At 62.3% G+C, this 17,560-nt stretch overlaps 9 protein-coding genes across 9 annotated transcripts in view; 3 read left to right on the forward strand and 6 right to left on the reverse strand.

Annotated features, from left to right (window-relative positions):
• Nucleotides 1-170: 170 nt before the first annotated feature.
• Nucleotides 171-377, reverse strand: GGTG_07288 (hypothetical protein; the record flags this gene model as incomplete). Its single annotated transcript, XM_009225112.1, has 1 exon — nt 171-377. The coding sequence occupies one exon, from the start codon at nt 375-377 to the stop codon at nt 171-173; it is 207 nt and encodes a 68-aa protein (XP_009223376.1).
• Nucleotides 378-1,137: 760 nt separating this feature from the next.
• Nucleotides 1,138-3,135, forward strand: GGTG_07289 (hypothetical protein). Its single transcript, XM_009225113.1, has one exon. The coding sequence runs from the start codon at nt 1,229-1,231 to the stop codon at nt 2,894-2,896; it is 1,668 nt and encodes a 555-aa protein (XP_009223377.1). The 5' UTR covers nt 1,138-1,228; the 3' UTR covers nt 2,897-3,135.
• Nucleotides 3,136-3,183: 48 nt separating this feature from the next.
• GGTG_07290 (hypothetical protein) lies at nt 3,184-3,648 on the reverse strand (the record flags this gene model as incomplete). The annotated part of the gene is made up of 1 exon (XM_009225114.1): nt 3,184-3,648. The coding sequence occupies one exon, from the start codon at nt 3,646-3,648 to the stop codon at nt 3,184-3,186; it is 465 nt and encodes a 154-aa protein (XP_009223378.1).
• A 1,018-nt stretch (nt 3,649-4,666) lies between these two features.
• GGTG_07291 (glutamyl-tRNA(Gln) amidotransferase subunit A) lies at nt 4,667-6,984 on the reverse strand. The gene is made up of 3 exons (XM_009225115.1): nt 6,340-6,984; nt 5,272-6,218; nt 4,667-5,189 (listed from the first exon to the last, which is right to left on the reverse strand). Exons 1-3 carry the CDS (start codon nt 6,910-6,912, stop codon nt 5,042-5,044), a joined length of 1,668 nt encoding a protein of 555 aa, XP_009223379.1. The 5' UTR covers nt 6,913-6,984; the 3' UTR covers nt 4,667-5,041.
• Nucleotides 6,985-7,628: 644 nt separating this feature from the next.
• On the reverse strand, nt 7,629-8,797 carry GGTG_07292 (dihydrodipicolinate synthase; the record flags this gene model as incomplete). Its single annotated transcript, XM_009225116.1, has 2 exons — nt 7,629-8,245; nt 8,333-8,797. 2 exons carry the CDS (start codon nt 8,795-8,797, stop codon nt 7,715-7,717), a joined length of 996 nt encoding a protein of 331 aa, XP_009223380.1. The 3' UTR covers nt 7,629-7,714.
• Nucleotides 8,798-9,736: 939 nt separating this feature from the next.
• On the reverse strand, nt 9,737-11,612 carry GGTG_07293 (hypothetical protein; the record flags this gene model as incomplete). The annotated part of the gene is made up of 4 exons (XM_009225117.1): nt 9,737-9,894; nt 10,003-11,047; nt 11,216-11,373; nt 11,477-11,612. 4 exons carry the CDS (start codon nt 11,610-11,612, stop codon nt 9,737-9,739), a joined length of 1,497 nt encoding a protein of 498 aa, XP_009223381.1.
• A 1,578-nt stretch (nt 11,613-13,190) lies between these two features.
• Nucleotides 13,191-15,225, forward strand: GGTG_07294 (hypothetical protein). Its single transcript, XM_009225118.1, has one exon. It carries the CDS (start codon nt 13,381-13,383, stop codon nt 15,112-15,114), a length of 1,734 nt encoding a protein of 577 aa, XP_009223382.1. The 5' UTR covers nt 13,191-13,380; the 3' UTR covers nt 15,115-15,225.
• GGTG_07295 (glycosyl hydrolase) lies at nt 15,136-16,542 on the reverse strand. The gene has a single exon (XM_009225119.1). The coding sequence runs from the start codon at nt 16,396-16,398 to the stop codon at nt 15,217-15,219; it is 1,182 nt and encodes a 393-aa protein (XP_009223383.1). The 5' UTR covers nt 16,399-16,542; the 3' UTR covers nt 15,136-15,216.
• A 776-nt stretch (nt 16,543-17,318) lies between these two features.
• GGTG_07296 (H(+)/hexose cotransporter 1) overlaps nt 17,319-17,560 on the forward strand; it is a gene marked incomplete at both ends in the record, with an annotated part of 2,231 nt that continues 1,989 nt past the window's right edge. The window contains one exon of the mRNA XM_009225120.1: nt 17,319-17,535. Within this exon, the coding sequence (XP_009223384.1) occupies nt 17,319-17,535 (217 nt within the window). The remainder of the gene's footprint in view (nt 17,536-17,560) is intronic.

Genomic DNA, 17,560 nt, shown 5'->3' on the forward strand with positions numbered 1-17,560 from the left:
CAAGCAGCGAGGTGCTAGGCCGGCCGGCCTGTATTAAGAAGGGCATCAACACGCACAAGCGTTTCCGTCTCCCCGGTTGCCCGCTCCTGCCAAGTAGCTAGATTTAAGGCTGAGTGGGTGTGGCACATCTGGAGTCCTCGCTTCGGCGAGCGAGCGGGCGCCATCGCCACCTAGCCAGCTAGCGGGATGTGCTGGACAGGCTTCTTTGATGCCCATGCCAAAGCCCCAGTGTTGGGTCCCTGGAACTTGCCGAGGGCAAAGTGGCGCGGGTGGGATCTACTTTCCCGATCGATCGAGATGGCGAGCAGCAGTTTGCTATGGCCCGCGGATCCAGCAAGCGGTGTAATTGCCAAAGTGACTCGAACCGGACTGGACATGTTTGTAGCCTCGAGATTGGGGGACAAGAAATACCACCAGGGCTATTTCTTGCCATGTAGCGGTGGCATTCGAACGGTTCTGTCTATGTCTAGCCCATGTCTAGCCTATGTCCGATCCATGTTTAGATGGTCATCTGGCACGGGAAATCTGAATCCGATCTTGGCCATGGTTTTTGCACTGTGAAGCTGACGGCCCAGGGTTGTCAAATCGACTGGTCTAATCGACAAGTCAGGGGAAACAAAAGCAAGGAAAAAGCAAAGTCGGTTGGTCGGTGTGCGGGAGAGAAGCAATGACAATATGCCACGGTCCACTGACCACTAAAAAAAAATTCAAAATGCTTTTCCCCACCCAAACTCTATATCAAAAACATCAAAACAAACTCAATCAATTCAATTGCGGTATGTTAGAGCATCATAACACGCCCAAAAAAACACGGATCCTTTCGCCAATGATAAAAGGCGAGGGCAAAATAATTGCCCATTAATTTGCATATAAATTATAGTTGTTGGTTTCTTTTTTGGTTGTGTTTTTTTTGGTGGTGTTTTTTTGGTGGTGTTAATTGACTTTGAAATGGGAGCCCGCATGACATGGCCGTAATCTCGGCAGTGGCTACCACCTTCCGCCTTGAGCAGTCGTCCCGCACCCCTGCCTCTGTCGGGCAGCAGATTCCAGCCACACCTGGTGCAGCGTCAGGGACGCGAGTCCCCATCGCCATGCAGCCGTGCTGACACGGCAGAGAGCGCAAAATCGGTACTCGTATAAATGCCCGCCCCCCTAGATCCGGCCTTGATATTCTCTGCTCCTTTTTTCCCCACCCCTCCCAGGTGCCACTGCTGCCCGTCCTGACGCAATGGTTTCTTTTCGCAGCATCGGCCTCGTTGCCGCCTCGCTGCTCTCTGCAGCCCAGGCCCTCCAGCGCTTCCCGCTGCCGCCCATCGACAGGGAGGCCCTGCGGGAACACGACCAGGGCGAGAAGCTTGGCCTGGCCCGCAGACAGGCCCCCAACCCATCGCGGCTATACCGAGAGTACAACCTCTCGGTCCCCATCGACCACTTTCACAACGACAGCCGCTACGAGCCGCACTCTGACGGCTCGTTCCCGCTTCGTTACTGGTTCGATGCCCAGTACTACAAGCCTGGCGGGCCCGTCATTGTGCTTGGCGCCGGCGAGACGAGCGGCGTTGGTCGCCTTCCGTTCCTACAGAAAGGCATCGTCAACATCCTGGCCAAGGCCACCGGCGGCGTTGGCGTGATCCTGGAGCATCGCTACTACGGCACCAGCGTCCCTACCAGCGACTTCAGCACCGAAAACCTGCGCTTCCTCACCACGGAGCAGGCTTTGGCCGATACTGCCTACTTCGCCAAGAATGTCAAATTCCCCGGGCTCGAGAACGTGAACCTCAGCCCCGACGTTACCCCCTGGATCGCTTACGGCGGCTCGTACGCTGGTGCTTTCGTCGCCTTTCTCCGCAAACTCTACCCGGACCTCTTCTGGGGAGCCATTTCGTCCTCGGGCGTGCCCAAGGCGATTTGGGATTACTGGAAGTACTTCGAGGCCGCTGCTGTCTACGGGCCGCCTGCCTGCGTCGAGTCGACGCGCAAGCTGACGCACATTGTCGACAACATCCTGATGGGCCGCGCCAACGACGACCCGCAGGCGCAGCGTCTCAAGGCTGCCTTTGGCATGCCCAACATCACCTACAACGACGACTTTGCCGGCGCCATCAACAACGGCATCTACTCCCTGCAGAGCTACAACTGGGATCCCGCGGCCGGCTCGGTTGAGTTCTTCAACTATTGCAGCAACGTCTCGTCCGACGCCGTCGTGTATCCGGCCACCGAGTCCAAGCGCTCGGTCGTGCAGGAGCTGATGAGGCTGGGCGGTTATGAGAAGGAGCTCGGCACGAGCCTCGAGAACCGCTTCCTCAACTACATCGGCTACGTCGACCTCACCAGCGTCCAGCGCTGCCGCGGCTCCCAGGACGGGTGCTGGGGGTCGCACGATCCCAAGTCGTGGGAGGGCGTCGACCTGTCCCGCACCGACCGCCTGTGGCCCTACCAGGTCTGCACCGAGTGGGGCTACATCCAGACGGGCAGCGGCGTGCCGGCGGACCAGCTGCCGCTGATCTCGCGCCTGGTCGACCTCGAAACGGCGACGGCCAGCTGCCGCAACTTCTTCAACATGACGGGCCAGGCAGACCTGGACCGCATCAACCGGTACGGCGGCTTCGACATCAGCTACCCGCGCCTGGCCTTTGTCGACGGCGAGTGGGACCCCTGGCGCGCCGCCGGCGTCAACGCCATCGGCCTGCCCCCGCGAAAGTCGACCCTGGACGAGCCCGTCTTCCTAATCCCCAAGGCCGTCCACCACTGGGACGAGAACGGCGTGTTTGCCAACGAGACGGTGCCCGGCTACTTTCCTCCCCTGGACGTGTCGGGATCGCAGGCGCAGATGGTCACGTTTGTCCAGGTCTGGCTGGACGAGTGGGCGGCGAAGCGGGCGGCCAAGGAGCTGTAAGCTCGGTGCACTCAAGACCCTGTTCGAGGCTTACTCTGAGGCATTTTAATGCGACTATGACGAATAATTTCGGCCTATGTAGTATCGCCTAGGAGATATATTAAAAGAAAGGCTTTGTGCCAACATGACACTTGGCAGTGGTTTTGCCGGGCCCGGCAGGACACTGAAAGAAGAATCTAGCCATTCATCTCGCCGAAAGATGTGACCTAAATTAAAGCCCAGCGATCTCTCATCTCGACTCTATGCCAAAGACCGGAGCGGCTCTGCGCTGCCTCACGGGCTCTCGGTCAAGTTTGGGAGGTCAGAGCGTCCTCCTCGTCGCCATCCTCCTTGCCAGGACCTCCCTTGCCGGGACCCTTCGGGCCATACCCTGGCGCCGGCACAGGCGGAGGGACGGGCACGGGCTTTCCCGGGACGGGATACGGGACCGGAACCGGAACGGGAGCAGCCTTGGGGTACGGGACCGAGACCGGGACTGGGACTGGGGCGGGCTTGGGGTACGGGAGAGGCGCCGCTGGCGATTTGGGCTCCTTGGGCTCTTTTGGTTCAGGCTTCTTTGGCTCGGGTTTCTTCGGCTCAGGCTTCTCGGGCTTGGGCTCTTTGGGCTCCGGCTTTTCGGGCTTCGGCTGTTTGGGCTCGGGCTTTTCGGGCTTTGGCTCCTTGGGCCCCTCGGTCTCCTCGTCGTCGCGCCGGCCTAGCATACTAGCGCCTGCCGAGTCCGACGTCCCGCGGGACGGTGTAGCTGAGCACATTGCTTCCGGGGACGCCGAGGGCCCTGGGGGTTGGTGGTGGAGGAGTCAGTTCGACTGAAGCCAGCATCGTACCGCCGCGGACATTCTCACCTGTCTTCCGCCCCCTTGGAGACGGGCGCTGTCAAGACGGCGCCGGTGCCCATCAGCAGGATAAATTGGGTGAGACGCATTGTTGCAGCGTGTGTTTTGTGCCTGCGCTGGTGGGTGGTTTGGCCCAAAAGGACGGATGAGGCTGGCCGGAGGGTTGTGAGTGATGGAGCGAGCGCGGGGGAACGGTGATGGAAGATCCGGGAGGACTGCTTGCTGGCTGATGAGGGCTAGACTTCCTGCTTCTCCTGTAGCTACGGCGAGCACCTCTTTATACGCGTTATCGCGCCGACCAACGATGGTCAGTGGGCAGCCCTCGCTACGAGACTGGGAACTCGAGAACGTCATTTCCTTCCCAGATCGGACCAGGCCTCGACGAATTGAGACTGCGTCGGCGGCCATCTCGCGGGGGGCAGAGTTTCCCGCCGTGACTCTTGCGCGGCTAGTAGGCGAGCGCAGCCGGCGCTGGACGGGACTCTCGTATGCTGCGGCAGATGCGGAGGCGGGGATCTCGTACGTGAGTCCCCAACACTCGCGTCTGTCAACGTCGTCTGATTGTCTGCGACGCCCTGACGGACATCTTGACAGGCTGGCCGGGACCGCATGTCATTCGCAATCCTGGGCGGATGCGGAAGTCTCTTGTTCGTCACATCTCGGCAAAAGAGGGGTTGGGGGTTCGGGGGGTTCGAACCCATGCGGCTGCTTCTTCTTTTGGAATTGGGTTTGTAACAGGGTTTGGGGGTGGAAACGGACGAGGTTTCTCGACGGGAACGGACGGGACGCTGGTGTCGTCGAGGAGCGGGCTGCGGCAAGGGACGGGTCATGCAGCCCGGCTCGGGGACTTGGTATTGCTGCAGCGTTCTTGCCGTTGGGCCACACAAGAGGCTGGCGTGATCAGATGGCAAGGTGTTGAGGGCTCGGGTGAGAGCATGGACGGGTTTGTACCCTCTCAGCCGGTTTAATTTAACGGGTGGTTTGAAAAGGGCTTCGGATGAGGTAACTCTATCATCAAGCCACTGCGTGAAAAGAACTCCTGCAATCCCTACTCATCTAATGTGGTACTCTACTGGTAAAACCGTACCCAGGGCTTGGGCTTTCTAAATAGGGCTCCAACTGACTCGATCTTATTTTGAACCGGGAATGTTTCTGGTAGATGGATGAGGTCCTCCTCACTTGAGGCCTCCATGACCGGACTGCAGCAGATCAGTCCCAATAGTCTTTTCTATTTCTCCTCGACCCCTCAGGATAACTCCATCCAGTCATTCAAGTACGGATTGAAAAAGCCCGGGCACGCCGACGACTCCCACTAATAGCCGGCGACGTCTCCAATCTCGGTCGACGGGATGGCGAACGGGGCGACATTGTCCCTGACTTGGGTCCGCTGCTCAAAGTCGTAGGCGAGCCCGATGAGCTTCTCCTCGGTCCAGTGCGCGCCGAGGAAGCTGATTCCGAATCTGTGTATGTCAAGCAGTCAGCAAAATTCTTTTGGCTGTTGCATAGAAAAACAAAAGTCGCAAGCAGGGAGGGTGGACGAACGGAATGTTGGGGCCGTGAAAGATGAGCCCCCGCTGCGACTCCTCCTCGTGCCAGTCGGGCGGGTAGTACCCCAGCGGCACCGTCACGACGGGGGCGCCGTTGATGGCGGCCCAGCTGGAGGCGTAAAGGGTCGGCAGCACGACAGCGTCGAGTCGGTTGCGGCTTATGGCGCCCACGAGGCCGCCCTCGCCGCCAAAGTAGAGGTTCTTCTGATATGCAGCCCAGGCGCGCGGGTCCGTGTTGTTGAAGCCCGGTCGGTCGAGCACCACGTCCCAGATGGCCGTGTCGCGGTCCGGGTACGCCTCCAGCTCGGGCGCGGTCTGCTGCGTGAAGCGCCGCACGTCCTGCAGGCTCTTGACGCCCGACGGGTTGGACGACAGCTTGGAGAGGTACGACGCCAGGTTGACGGTGAAGTCGGCGTTGAGCACCGTCATCTCCGAGTCGGACCTGCTCTGCTCGGCGGCGGCCGTGAAGTTGGCCTCGCCCCGGACGATGGTGGCGCCCGCGGCCTCCATGAGCGCCAGGGCGGCCTCGAAGGCGGCGAGCTCCGGGTCGGAACCGTTAGTCGCCCCGTAGAGCTCGAGCACGTTGAGCGGGAAGCCGATGCGGGCGCCGCCGAGGGCATGGCGGTCAACATCGCAGGCGGCGGCGTAGTCGGGGACGGCGCCGCCCGGGATGGCCGAGGTGTAGTTGTCGTTGGCGTCGACGCCGGCGATGGCCTGCAGCAGGCGCGCCGCGTCCCGGACTGTGCGCGCCATGGGCCCGACCGTGTCCTGGTGCTCGCTGATGGGGATCACGAGGTCGCGCGACGTGAGCCCGACCGTCGGCTTGATGCCCACGAGGCTGCCGACGCTCGAGGGCGAGAGGATGGACCCGTCCGTCTCGGTGCCCAGGGCGGCCCAGGCCAGGCCGAGGGCCGACGCGACGGCGCTTCCGCTCGAGCTGCCCTGTCATGGTGTCAGCAGCTGCGCGCTGGGCTGGGTGTGGTATGTAACAGGGTTTGATGGACGTGGCATGGGAATCACGGGCGATGAGGTGGGAGAGCAGAAGCAAAAAAGAAAAACTTACACTGGGATCTTGGCGCTCGTGATATGCGCCCATGACCTGCCCGCCGTGAGCACTCCAGCCATTGGTACTGTTCATGCTCCGGTAGTTGGCCCACTGGCTCAGGTTCGCCTTGCCCAGTATGACGGCGCCGGCGGCGCGCAGCCTCGCGGCGACGAACGAGTCCCTGGGCACGACGGCGCCGAGGAGCGCGTACGAGCCGGCCGTGTTGTTCATGGCGTCGGCGGTGGCGATGTTGTTCTTGATCAGCACGGGCACGCCGTGCAGCGGACCCCTCGTCCTGCCCGCCGCCCGCTCGGCGTCAAGCTCGGCCGCGACGGCGATGGCGTCCGGGTTCAGTTCGGTGACGGCGCGGAAGCGGGCGTTGGCCTCGCCGATGCGCCCCGTGTAGGCCATGACCAGGTCGACACTGGTGAAGAGGCCCTCCTCCAGGCCGCGGGCCAGATCGTCGAGGGTCGCGTCGATCAGGCGCGGGAACGGGTGGCCCTTGACGGTGACGTTGGGCTGCAGGGCCGCGAGGGCCGCGCAGAGCCACGTCGCCAGAAGGAGCAGGCTGCTGTGGTTCAGGGATGGCATCTTGGGCGCGGGGTCTGTCTGTCTTGATGGTTTGGATGGCGAGCGAGGCAGGTCCCAAATGGCGGCGTGTTGTTGTCGAGTGCTGATGCTGCTGCTCTCGCGTAGCGGTAGGGTTATGCCGGCTTATCAGGCCTGGTCGTGGTTGATAGCGACCCGTGCTCCTCAGCAGGCACACCACCCGACCGGTTCCTGGTTCCTGGTCGCCAGTTGGACGAATCAACAGAGCCCAGCAGGGCGGGGTAGTTCCCTTTAAGGCAGGTCAAGAGCGAGTCGGGCCGTGTTTTGCCTGGCGCATTATTCGTGGTGCCTCGGACTCTGCCTGCTCGCATTGTTTTCAGTCAGTCATCTTTCTTCTAAGAACCAATGGCTTCTTATCTCGTTTCTTCCTTGGAGCTCTTTTGCGAACTGCAGCCAACTCTGCTTCCCTTTGGTCCAGAACCGGCTCCATTATATAGCGTGTAACCAGGGAGGGCTTTCTGGTATGTGCCTGGCTGGTGTCGCACGAACCAGAAATTCCGATTACCAAACGGATGCTGGTTGCATAAAAACATTTATTATTGCCAACTTTGACATAAACTGTCAAGAAGGTGTCTTGCCCAAACAGCTGCCTTGTATATCCATCTAGCCTTTGTATCACTTGTCTACCGCGTATTTATCACATATCCTCGCGTGGGTGACACGTTGTATTACGGAAATAGTAATTATGCAGGTTTAGTCGGTTTAACAACAGTTTCAGGGTATTCTAGTTCAAACTAACGATAGAATTTTATCTTATTTACAGGTATTGTACCCACACACCCCATTACTTGAAACTCCTCAGCGGAATCGCCTCCTCAGCCTCCTCAAGCACCTGCATCGTCCTGACAGTCCACTCCCTCTGCGCCTCGCCAGGCTCCAGGTACGGCTTTCGCGGCGCAAACGTGGCCCTGTCCTGCAGCCCCAGGTGCTTCTTCCCGACAAAGTGCCAGGCGGCAAACTTGGCCAGCGACAGCCCCTTCTTGCACGCCCACTCGGCATTGCCAACGAGCTCCTGCAGCTTCTTGGCCTCGTCGACCTTGCCTTCACGCCACAGGTCGTACACGCGGGCGGTGGCGCGCGGGAAAACGTTGCCCATACCAGTGACGCAGCCGACGCCGCCGCCCTCGAGCGTCGGCACCAGGTAGTCGGCCGAGCCGCCGTAGACGCCGAACTGGGCGGGCGCGAACTTGGAGGCCAGGCGCACCACCTTGCCGACGTTGCCGCACGTGAGCTTGACGGCCACGATGTTGGGGTGCTCGGCCAGGGCCGCGATCTGGTCCGAGCCGAGGTCGATGCCGCCCGTGACGCCGGGGAACTGAGGGTTTGTTTTTTCGTCAGCATTTCTTCGTTTTAGATGCGGATACGCCACAAACAACCATGATAACAACAGAGAGGCACCCACGTTGTAAATCACAATAGGCATCGGGCTCGCATCGGCAACCTCCCGGTAGTACGCCAGCAGGGCGTCGGGCGTGACGGCCTTGGCCCAGTAGCTGGGCGGCAGCAGCAGGCCAAAATTAGCGCCCGCCTCGGCCGCCTCGCGCGCGCACAGGATAGTCTCCCTGGTGCTCTGGGCGCTGACGCCGGCCACGATGGGGTAGTCGGCGGGCGGGCCGACGTCGGCGACGGCGGAGCGCGCCATGGCGACGATCTTGACGCGCTCGGCGCGGTCCAGCAGCGCCAGCTCGCCGTTGGTGCCCAGGTACACGAGCCCGTGCTGGCCGGAGCGCAGGAGGTGGCGCGCGTGTAGGCGCATGGCGTCGTAGTCGACCTCCTGAGCCGCGTCGGCCCTGTACAGCGTCAGCACGGGTGTGTATACGCCCTGCGGCAGGGGCCGGGCCTTGGGGGCGAGGGTGGAGGTGGGCATTGCGGCGGCGGCGGGCGGTGGGCGGGGTCGGCTGTCGACGTGGTGTTTCTCCAACGAGACGACAGAGGAGGGTCGAATAAGAGCAGGGCGGCTGTCAGATAAACCGGACCAACATCAGCCCCGTCGGCCCAACCCGCGATTCCCCCCCTCTAAAAGACAAGGCGCGATATGGCCGAGCACGGCACGGAATCCCCGCCATGTGGCTCACGTCATAGCGCCATGACATTGGGACGCGCTAACTCGCCCGGCGCGGGGACCCCTGCCTGAGGGGTGGGTATGGGGAAGCCAAGCCCACGGCGACCCGTGCGGAGGATGATGCGAGTCCCAGCCGGGCTTCTCGCCGGCCCACCTCGCTCTCCCCGTCCAATTCCCGTCGCCTTGTAGCGGCTTTCCTCTGTCGGGGCAAACTAAGTGACGCGGGCTCGCTGCATAACGCCACCAGATGCGGGGGATGAGACGCTGCCACGCGCTCTCCCAAGTTCTGTGTGCTTATCCCCTCCGCTTCTTGGGGCTCACCGGCCGAATTCTCGTAATGATGCATGCATGCAGCGCCGCCGAGTCGATCGAGGAAGGATGCGACGCCGGCAGTGGCAGATAGGGACTTTGACTCGGACACACGGACGCTGCAGCGCGGCGGCATGGCTTCAGATCGTTGAACCGGACCAATATGCGTTGTGCGATCTGGCTAAAGTTGCCCGCTAGCGCTGGTTGGATGTCAGGGGACGACGCCATGTCCAGAGGGTCGGGTGGTGGCGTAGGACGACCTGCAAATGCAGAGACAGCTGAGGTAGGTAGTATTATTCAATGTAAATGTTAAAGAACAAGCGTACCTCGTGCAGAAACAGGTGTGGTTATGTACAGCAAGGTAGCCAGCCAGTGGACGTAACAGACAATTATCGTGGGTCATGAGAAAACGCCGTGTAGAGATCAAGGAAAAGATTACAGCCGCGACTTGGGCTTCCAGCGAATCCAGGGGTGCTCAGATGCCGAGCGGACAAGGTGATCGATATCGGCCGTGTTGACAAGCCCGGGGTGAGCTTCGTCCAGCGAGTTGATGCCGCAGAGCTTCATCGACACCTCGAGCTCGTCCTTGAGGACTGTGGGGGGCGAAAAAATACGAGCAGTCAGCAATACGTCCTTCATGGCAGGCATGCAGGCAGGCAGGCAGGCAGACAGGCAGACAGGATGCAGAAAAAAAAACCCACTCTGAATCAGGTGCGCGCAACCCTCCTCGCCGTACGTCAGCGAGTACAGGAACGGGCGGCCAATGCCAACGGCGCTGGCGCCTAGGCAGACGGCCTTGAGGATGTCTGAGCCACGCTCGAAGCCGCCGTCGACCATGACCTCGAGGTGGTCAAACACCTCGGGCGCGTGGCGGTGCAGCTCCAGCAGCACCAGGACGGCGGGCTGGGCCGTGTCGAGCGAGCGGCCGCCGTGGTTGCTGAGCATGACGCCGGCGCAGCCGTAGCGGACCGCCAGGCGCGCGTCCTCGGCGCTCTGCACGCCCTTGAGCACCACGGGCAGGCCCGACGTCTCGCGGATCCAGGCGATGTCCTCCCAGACCAGCCGCTTCTCGACGTACTGCGCCATCAGCCGGCCCATGCCGCCGCCCTTCTTGTCGTTGCCGGCCACGGCGCCCGACACGGCCGACGCGACGTTGGCCTCGGCCGCGATGCGCTCGTCGGCCTCGCGCTTCCCCGGCACGGGCGCGTCCACGGTGACGAAGATGGCGCGCACCCCGAGCCCCTTGGCCTTGCGCAGCAGGTCCGCCGTCTTGGCTCGGTCCGAGTTGACGTAGAGCTGGAAAAAAAAGTCCTGCCGGCCGGGCGGGCCCGTCAGGGGGTGGCGGTCGCCCGCGGACAGGTCGTCGGCGGCGGCGGCGATGGCGGCGAGCGGGTAGCTGGCGTTGTTGGAGATGCACTGGACGACGCCCTCGCGGGCGGCACCGCGCGCAAGGGCCAGCTCGCCGTCCGGGTGGGCCAGGCGCGCCATGGCGGCCGGGCTGATGAAGAAGGGCGCGGCCGAGTCGACGCCCAGGATGGTGCGGCGCAGGTTCGTCTCGGCCACGTCGCGGAGCACGCGTGGCCGCAGCATGACGCGGCGCAGGAACGACTGGTTCCACGCGTGCGTGTTGAGGTCCGTCGCCGCCGACGAGTAAAAGGCCCACGCCTTGGGCGTCAGCGTGCGCGCCGCCACCTCGCGCAGGTCCCCAGCGTTAATGCACGAGCATAGGTCTGGCTTGCGGTAGGGCTGGGGCTGCTGCTGCTGCTGCTGCTGGAGCTGTTGCTGGAGCTGTTGCTGCCGATGATGATGATGCGGCTGCCGATGATGATGATGCGGCTGCTGGTACTGTTGCTGCCGATGATGATGATGATGTGGCTGCTGGTACTGTTGCTGCCGCTGCTGCTCCTGCTCAACCTCGGCCTCAGCCTCAGCGCCCGGAGGAGCGGCGTCGCTGCTCGCGGGGATGAAGTTGCCCCTAAACTTGTCCGGGCTCAGGGTCTCCTCCAGCATGCCGGGCGCGTGGATGTTGTCGTAGGCGGCAGTGGCATCCTTGCCGGCATATTGCAAGAGTACTGCGCCAGGTCGGGTCTTGTCAGCATCGCACTTTTGTTTTGTTTTGCCAGCGCGCGGCTCAAGGGCAGAGGTTGAGACGAAAAGAAAAGAATAAAAGCATACTTGCGGACCCGCCGGGATGCTCGCTGAGGAAGTCGGTCACGTCCCAGACCTTGCTGTGCACAGCGATCCAGCAGTCCTGGGATGACTGGTGCCGGCTCAGGTCGGCGGGCGTCAACATTAGCTCCGTCGTCGCCATTGCGTGCGTGGGAGGGCCAGGTGTCGTGGGCGTCGTCGGGGTGGAGAAGGAAAGGGAGGGCATGGCACGAGTGGGGGATATCAACCAGACAAAGACGCTGCAAAAAAGGGATGGAAAAAGGACGACGGACCCAGAAAGCCCCAGCTTACAGGTACGGGCTGCCACAGGTCTTTTTCTCCAGGTCCTGATCCGGTCTTATGTTCTTAATACGCGTGTTATCCCAGCCAAGAAGCGCTCCTCTAGACACGCCTAAGCGACACGCAACCCGCGCCCGCCGCGGCACTTGTTTTTTCTATTTCTGATTTGTTTAACTCTGGCTGGACAATCTTCCGTCCCTCCTCTCGCGAGGAGCCGACGGCGTCTCCACCTCAGCTCCATCCCAGGGGCCCTGCTAAGCACCACGGCCGCCCCGGCACTCGTCTCCTCAGAAACTATCAAGCCGGTACCGTATTCGAACGAAGTGGTTGACAACGGCACTGAGCATAGAGGAAAGGTGCTGGTAGTAACACAGTAGGTACTTCAGCCGCGCGAATTCCCACGCGGCGCTGCGAGCGTGGCGCTGCATGCACAATGCAACCTTCCCCGTGCCGGGATTAGCCAAGGGACCCCCGACCCTTCTTCTCCCGTGCCCTTGTGCTCTTCTGACCGGATTGATCGGGGTCTTTGGATCGGGCCTGCTGCTGGCTGTGGGGTGGTTGGTGGACCTCTCTGGCGGGTTCGCGGTCTTCTCGCCGAGTTCGTGCGCGGCCTTTGCAAGCCGCGCGGTGCTTTGTTGGTTTAAGCTCGCTGCGGAGATGGAGAGACAGGAACGATGGGTTCCGACCAGAGGCAGAGGCATCTTGATCTGTCCAACCCTCGCACTCCAATGTGCCCGAAATTCCTGCCTGGGGACCTGACTCGCTCGAGCAGAAAAGGGCATCGTCGAATCTGCTGCATGCTGACGATTAGCACAAGTCGGGGTAGGGTTACCACACGTGGCGCACTCCGGAAGTCAACTTCACCGGTCTTGTAAATGACAATCTATTTTCAATGATAAGGTTTTAATTTATCGTCCGGTGATTTCCGCGGTGGAGATGCGTAAAGAAACCAGTATGGTGACTGGCGTTCCCGCGATTGCGTCTTTGGGTGATATAAAAATGGCAACGAGAAGTGCCCAGCAGTTTTCTGGCTTGCCTCGTGACTAGATTGACATGGCAATATACTTTACATGGGGGAGAGGCCCTTGTAGTGGGAGTAATAGTACGGCGTAATAAGATGACTGCGATTACCAACTCTTCTGTCATCAGTCCGACTCTGTTACGACAATAACAAAGCCGGTAACACTATTGGGAGCAAGCCGAATAGGTGAGGGGATGGGAGGGGATAGCCCCTCATAGTCTTGGGGCCCCTGATACGGCAGCCCGCCAAGGTTGGGATCGGCAGACCCGGGAAACAAAAAGGCCGAATGGGGCAATGCGCCTACTCGAAAGGGAACCTTTACGTCATGACACCCAGCACCTGCCGCATCGGCAGAGGGCCGTGTGGGGAAAGGGCAACTTCCGCGGACGCGCACCACTAAGCGTACGGGACTTGGTCTCGGCCCGGCGTAGTTGGGGTCGCGAGGTCGCATTCCGCGCGCGGGAATGCAACCCTGCCGGCCGCGGCTGATATCGGTGTGGTGTTGTGCGATTGGGGATCTAAAGAGGCCGAAAGGAAGAGAATGGCAGCGCTGTCTGTCGGGGTATCTATATTTTGTGCGCCGCTGCAATTTGTTAAAAGGTGATCAAAGATGGCTCGCGGTCCTACCCTCCTGCCTTCAAGACCAAGTGGCCACTCGGACGTTAAAATGCCCGCCGCGCCAACGTCTCACCTCAACCGCGCCGCCCTGGCCGCCGCCCTGGCCGTGGCGGTCGCGGACGCGACGCCGCCGATGGGGTGGAACAGCTACAACACCTTTGGGTGCTCGCCGTCCGAGGAGCACATCAAGACGAGCGCGCGCGGGCTCGTCGACCTGGGCTTCCGCGACCTAGGCTACAAGACTGTGACGGTCGACTGCGGCTGGAACGGCCGGGACCGCGACGCGCAGGGCCGCCTGCAGTGGAACGAGACGCGGTTCCCGTCGGGCGGGCGCGCGCTCGGCGACTTTGTGCACGGGCTCGGGCTCCGGTTCGGCCTGTACTCGGGCGCGGGCTACCTCCAGTGCGGCAGCACCGACCTGCCGGCCTCGCTGGGGTTCGAGGAGGTCGACGCCGCGTCCTTTGCCGAGTGGGGAGGGGACTCGCTCAAGTACGACAACTGCTACGCCACCTCCCGCACCGTCATGGTCGACTCGGACTCGGCCGAGGCCAAGTCCCCCGCGCGCTTCCTCAAGATGGGCCGCCTGCTCAAGGAGACGGGCCGCGACATCGCCTACTGGCTCTGCCAGTGGGGCATCGGCGAGAACGTGCCGGCGTGGGCCGCCGCCACGGGCCAGAGCTGGCGCATGAGCAACGACATCTACGATAGCTGGCGCAGCATCTGGCGCATCGTCAACCAGGCCGTCCCGCACGCGCGCCACACCCGGCCCGGCGCCTACGCGGACCTGGACATGCTCGTGGTCGGGCTGGGCGGCCTGACGCTCGAGGAGGAGCGCTTCCACTTTGGCATGTGGTCCATCATGAAGTCGCCGCTGCACATCGGCGCCGTCGTCGACCAAGGCCGGACGCGGCCCGCGTCGCTCGACATCATGCGCAACAGGGAAGTCATCGCGCTGAACCAGGACCCGCTGTCGCGGGCGGCCCGCCTGGCGCTGCGCGACACCGAGGGCGAGTGGGACGTCTGGGTCGGCGACCTGTCGGGCGGGAGGAAGGTCGTGGGCGTCGCCAACTGGCGCAACGAGTCGCAGACGGTGCCGCTGGACCTGCCCTTTGTGGGCGTCGCGTCGGCCGCCGCCGCGCGCGACGTCTGGGCCGCCGCCGACCTGGGCGCCGTGGCCGGGACGCGCCAGGTGGCGCTCGCGGCGCACGAGCTGAAGCTGCTGGTGCTGGACGGCATCGAGGGCGCGCCGGCGCCGTCTTCTAGGGATGGTGGTGGCGGTGGTGGTGGTGGGCTGTACTACCACCCGGCGACCGCCGCGGCGCTGGGCGGGGGCGCGGTGCTGCGGTCGTGCGCGGGCAGCACGCACGGCTGCGCGCCCGTGGGCCACAAGGTCGGCGACGTGGGTGAGCGCGCGACGGTGCGGTTCGGCAACGTGAGCGTGGCGGCGGGCGGGGCCAAGTACGTCGGGGTCGACTTCATCAACTACGACTACGCCTTCCAGACGGCCTGGGGCTGGGGCCACAACACGCGCAACATGACGGTCAGCGTCAACGGCGGGCCGGCAAGGCGCTGGGCGTTTCCGCTCGGCGGTAATGACTGGTTCGAGACGGGACGGCTCAACATCCGACTCGACGGCTTCAGGGCTGGCGACAACGAGGTTGAGTTTGCTGGTGTCGCTGGGTCTGGGTTTGCCCCTGACCTTGTTGGGTTTGAGGTGTATGAGTGAGGGTGGTCACGAAAACGTTCCGGTGTGTGTGTGTGTATGTTTATCTGCGTCCGAGGTCCAAGATATTTACACATGTACATCATCTCTACTCGCAGTAGCGCCCTATTTCAGATCCTCCTCCTTGATCCTGCAGTACTTGATCCGCATGCGCCAAAACGTGTAGGCAATGTGGATGGTGCCGTCAGCAGCGACCGCGATGCTAGGATAGCTGAGCTCGCGGTTCCTCTGGCCCTTGGAGTTGTTCGTTAGGCAGAACCCGAGCCCGTCGTCCAGCAGGCCCCGCGTCTTCCACGTGCGCCCGCCGTCGTCCGACGTCGCCAGCGTCAGCCTGTTGCGCGGCGTGCCCCAGATGGCCGGCTTGCCGTCGATGACTGCCTGCTTGCTGAGCTTGGGCTTGCCCGTCTCGAGGTCGTCGTACAGGCCCTCGCGGCGCGCCATGTCGGGCGTCGCGCGCGAGTCGTTGTACACCAGCGCGAGCCTCCCGCCCTTGGTGACTGCCATGCCGATGCCCGAGTTGGGGTTCGGCAGTTCCGTGGGCTGGGGCTTGAACCACGTGATGCAGTCCTGCGAGCGCGACATGTAGATGTTGTCGGCCCAGCGGCTGCGGAAGACGGCAACCCAGCCGCCCTCGGGGCCCGGGTCCGGCCGGATGTTCATGTGCACGGCGCCGCGCGAGTCGGGCACCACGCTCTCCTTCCACGTCTCGCCGCCGTCGGCCGAGTACCTGACGGCCGACACGTCGTCGTTGCCGACCCACTCCTCCCCCTCGGCCGCGCGGCAGTGGAACACGGGCAGCACCCAGACGTCCCTCCCCGGCCCCTCCTTGTCCGGCAGCACCGTGACGGGCTGCCGCACAAGCACGCCGCGGTCGGAAAAGGCCTCGCGCGCCTCGGACCAGGTGCGTCCTTGGTCCGTCGACACGCGGCGGCGCACCAGGCACTTGTTCTGCGCGCCGTGCTCCTGCGCCGTGTAGAGGAGCCAGAGGTTCTTGGTGCGCGGGTCCTCGAACAGGACCGGGTTCTGCTCGCTGCGGCCCGGGTCGCCTGACACCCGCGCGGGCTCCGACCACTCGTCGGCCCCAGGTGCCAGCCGCGCCAGCCAGATGTAGATGTCCGATGTGCCCTCCATGGAGCCGCCGAAAAAGGCGCAGAGCACCTCCCCGCTGTCGAGGACTAGCAGGTTGGACGCGTGCACCTGGTCCGTGTCGGACTGGATGTAGTTCTCCTCCCGCTTGGGCTCGCCGTCCATGTCGACGAGCCGCAGGTCTGGGTGGAAGTGAATCATGGCTGGTGGGTTGTGCCGTGGTTGTCGTTCGCGGCGTGGTGGCGAGCGTTGTCGATGACGGGGGTTGAGGATTAACAAGTCACCGAGCTCGCTTTGCTGCAAGACGATGGCTCAGGCTTCACTTGCAGGATTATGGCCCTCGTCATGTCCTTGGTCTACAGATATCGCCAGCGGAGCCCCTCGCCCTCAAACGCTATCGGATGGTTCCGGTTCGGCCCGCATCAGCCCACACCCGTTATTGTCGGTGTGGGGCATTACGACCCGATCTTTGAGGTGGTCCTTCCCTCCTTGTCCGGCCTTCTCTCCGGGTCACGAGTCGTTGTTCATCACAGGAAAATCCCAACACTGGAAATCGAGGAACCATGAACCCTCGCGGCAGCCGGCTGTTACTTTCCTCAAGTTTATGCCCGTAGAGATGGAGAAGTTGGGGGAACTGGGATGATGGAGCACGAAGGGAGATGTGCATAGTGGCGCACCAAGCCCAAGGCGCTTTCATCGGTTGTAAGCCCTGCAGGACACAGAGAATAGCCACCACTGGTGTCTACCATGCAGCCAGCCCGCTCGAAATAATGGCAGTTGACTACCCTCACCCCTGAGTCGTATTTGCTCGTCCCCTCAGGCCATGACAAGGTGCCGAGGGCCTGGCAGGAGTGTGGGAAGTGATTTCGCTGCACGCTTACGCCAAGAAGACGATCTCTCGTCTTCCCGTGCGGGCCAAATGCGCCGAAAGAGATAGCAGTAAGGCATGTAGGATATATAAAAGAGAAAGGCGGGAGCTTGACACCCGGGACACGTTCCTCCTTGTGTTGGCCAAGCCCCTGGTCGCTTTATCCAGGGCGTATTTTCCCGCAACCCCTCCAACCGCGATTCCCAGCTACGGGTTACCGATATCAGGGACCACCAGGTGACGCGAACGCACCATGGGCGGCGGGACTTCCCTTTGGGCCGCTCCTGAGTGGAGGACGGACCCCCGAGATATCTTCAACCGCCAGTTGATCCTTGTCACCGTGGCGATAGCGTTTGCGGGCTCCAGTTATGGCTTTGACACGGGCAACATCGGCGGCGTGCTAAAGCTGCCGGCGTTCAAGCATGCGTTTGGGCTGGATCTTCTTTCACAGGAAGAGTGCGACAAGCGTGGTGAGTTGTTCGTAGGTTTTGTTTT

This window comes from Gaeumannomyces tritici, assembly GCF_000145635.1.
Source record: "Gaeumannomyces tritici R3-111a-1 unplaced genomic scaffold supercont2.3, whole genome shotgun sequence".
NCBI classification, from domain to species: domain Eukaryota; kingdom Fungi; phylum Ascomycota; class Sordariomycetes; order Magnaporthales; family Magnaporthaceae; genus Gaeumannomyces; species Gaeumannomyces tritici.

Excerpts from the sequence above, each read along its gene's own strand:
- GGTG_07289 (XM_009225113.1), top strand. The coding sequence starts at position 1,229 with ATGGTTTCTTTTCGCAGCATCGGCCTCGTTGCCGCCTCGCTGCTCTCT.
- GGTG_07291 (XM_009225115.1), bottom strand. The coding sequence starts at position 6,912 with ATGCCATCCCTGAACCACAGCAGCCTGCTCCTTCTGGCGACGTGGCTC. Across the intron at positions 6,219-6,339 it reads ACGAGCGCCAAGATCCCAGT|GGCAGCTCGAGCGGAAGCGC; the intron begins GTAAGTTTTTCT and ends ACACCATGACAG. Across the intron at positions 5,190-5,271 it reads TTTCACGGCCCCAACATTCC|ATTCGGAATCAGCTTCCTCG; the intron begins GTTCGTCCACCC and ends TGACATACACAG.
- GGTG_07294 (XM_009225118.1), top strand. The coding sequence starts at position 13,381 with ATGGCTCGCGGTCCTACCCTCCTGCCTTCAAGACCAAGTGGCCACTCG.
- GGTG_07295 (XM_009225119.1), bottom strand. The coding sequence starts at position 16,398 with ATGATTCACTTCCACCCAGACCTGCGGCTCGTCGACATGGACGGCGAG.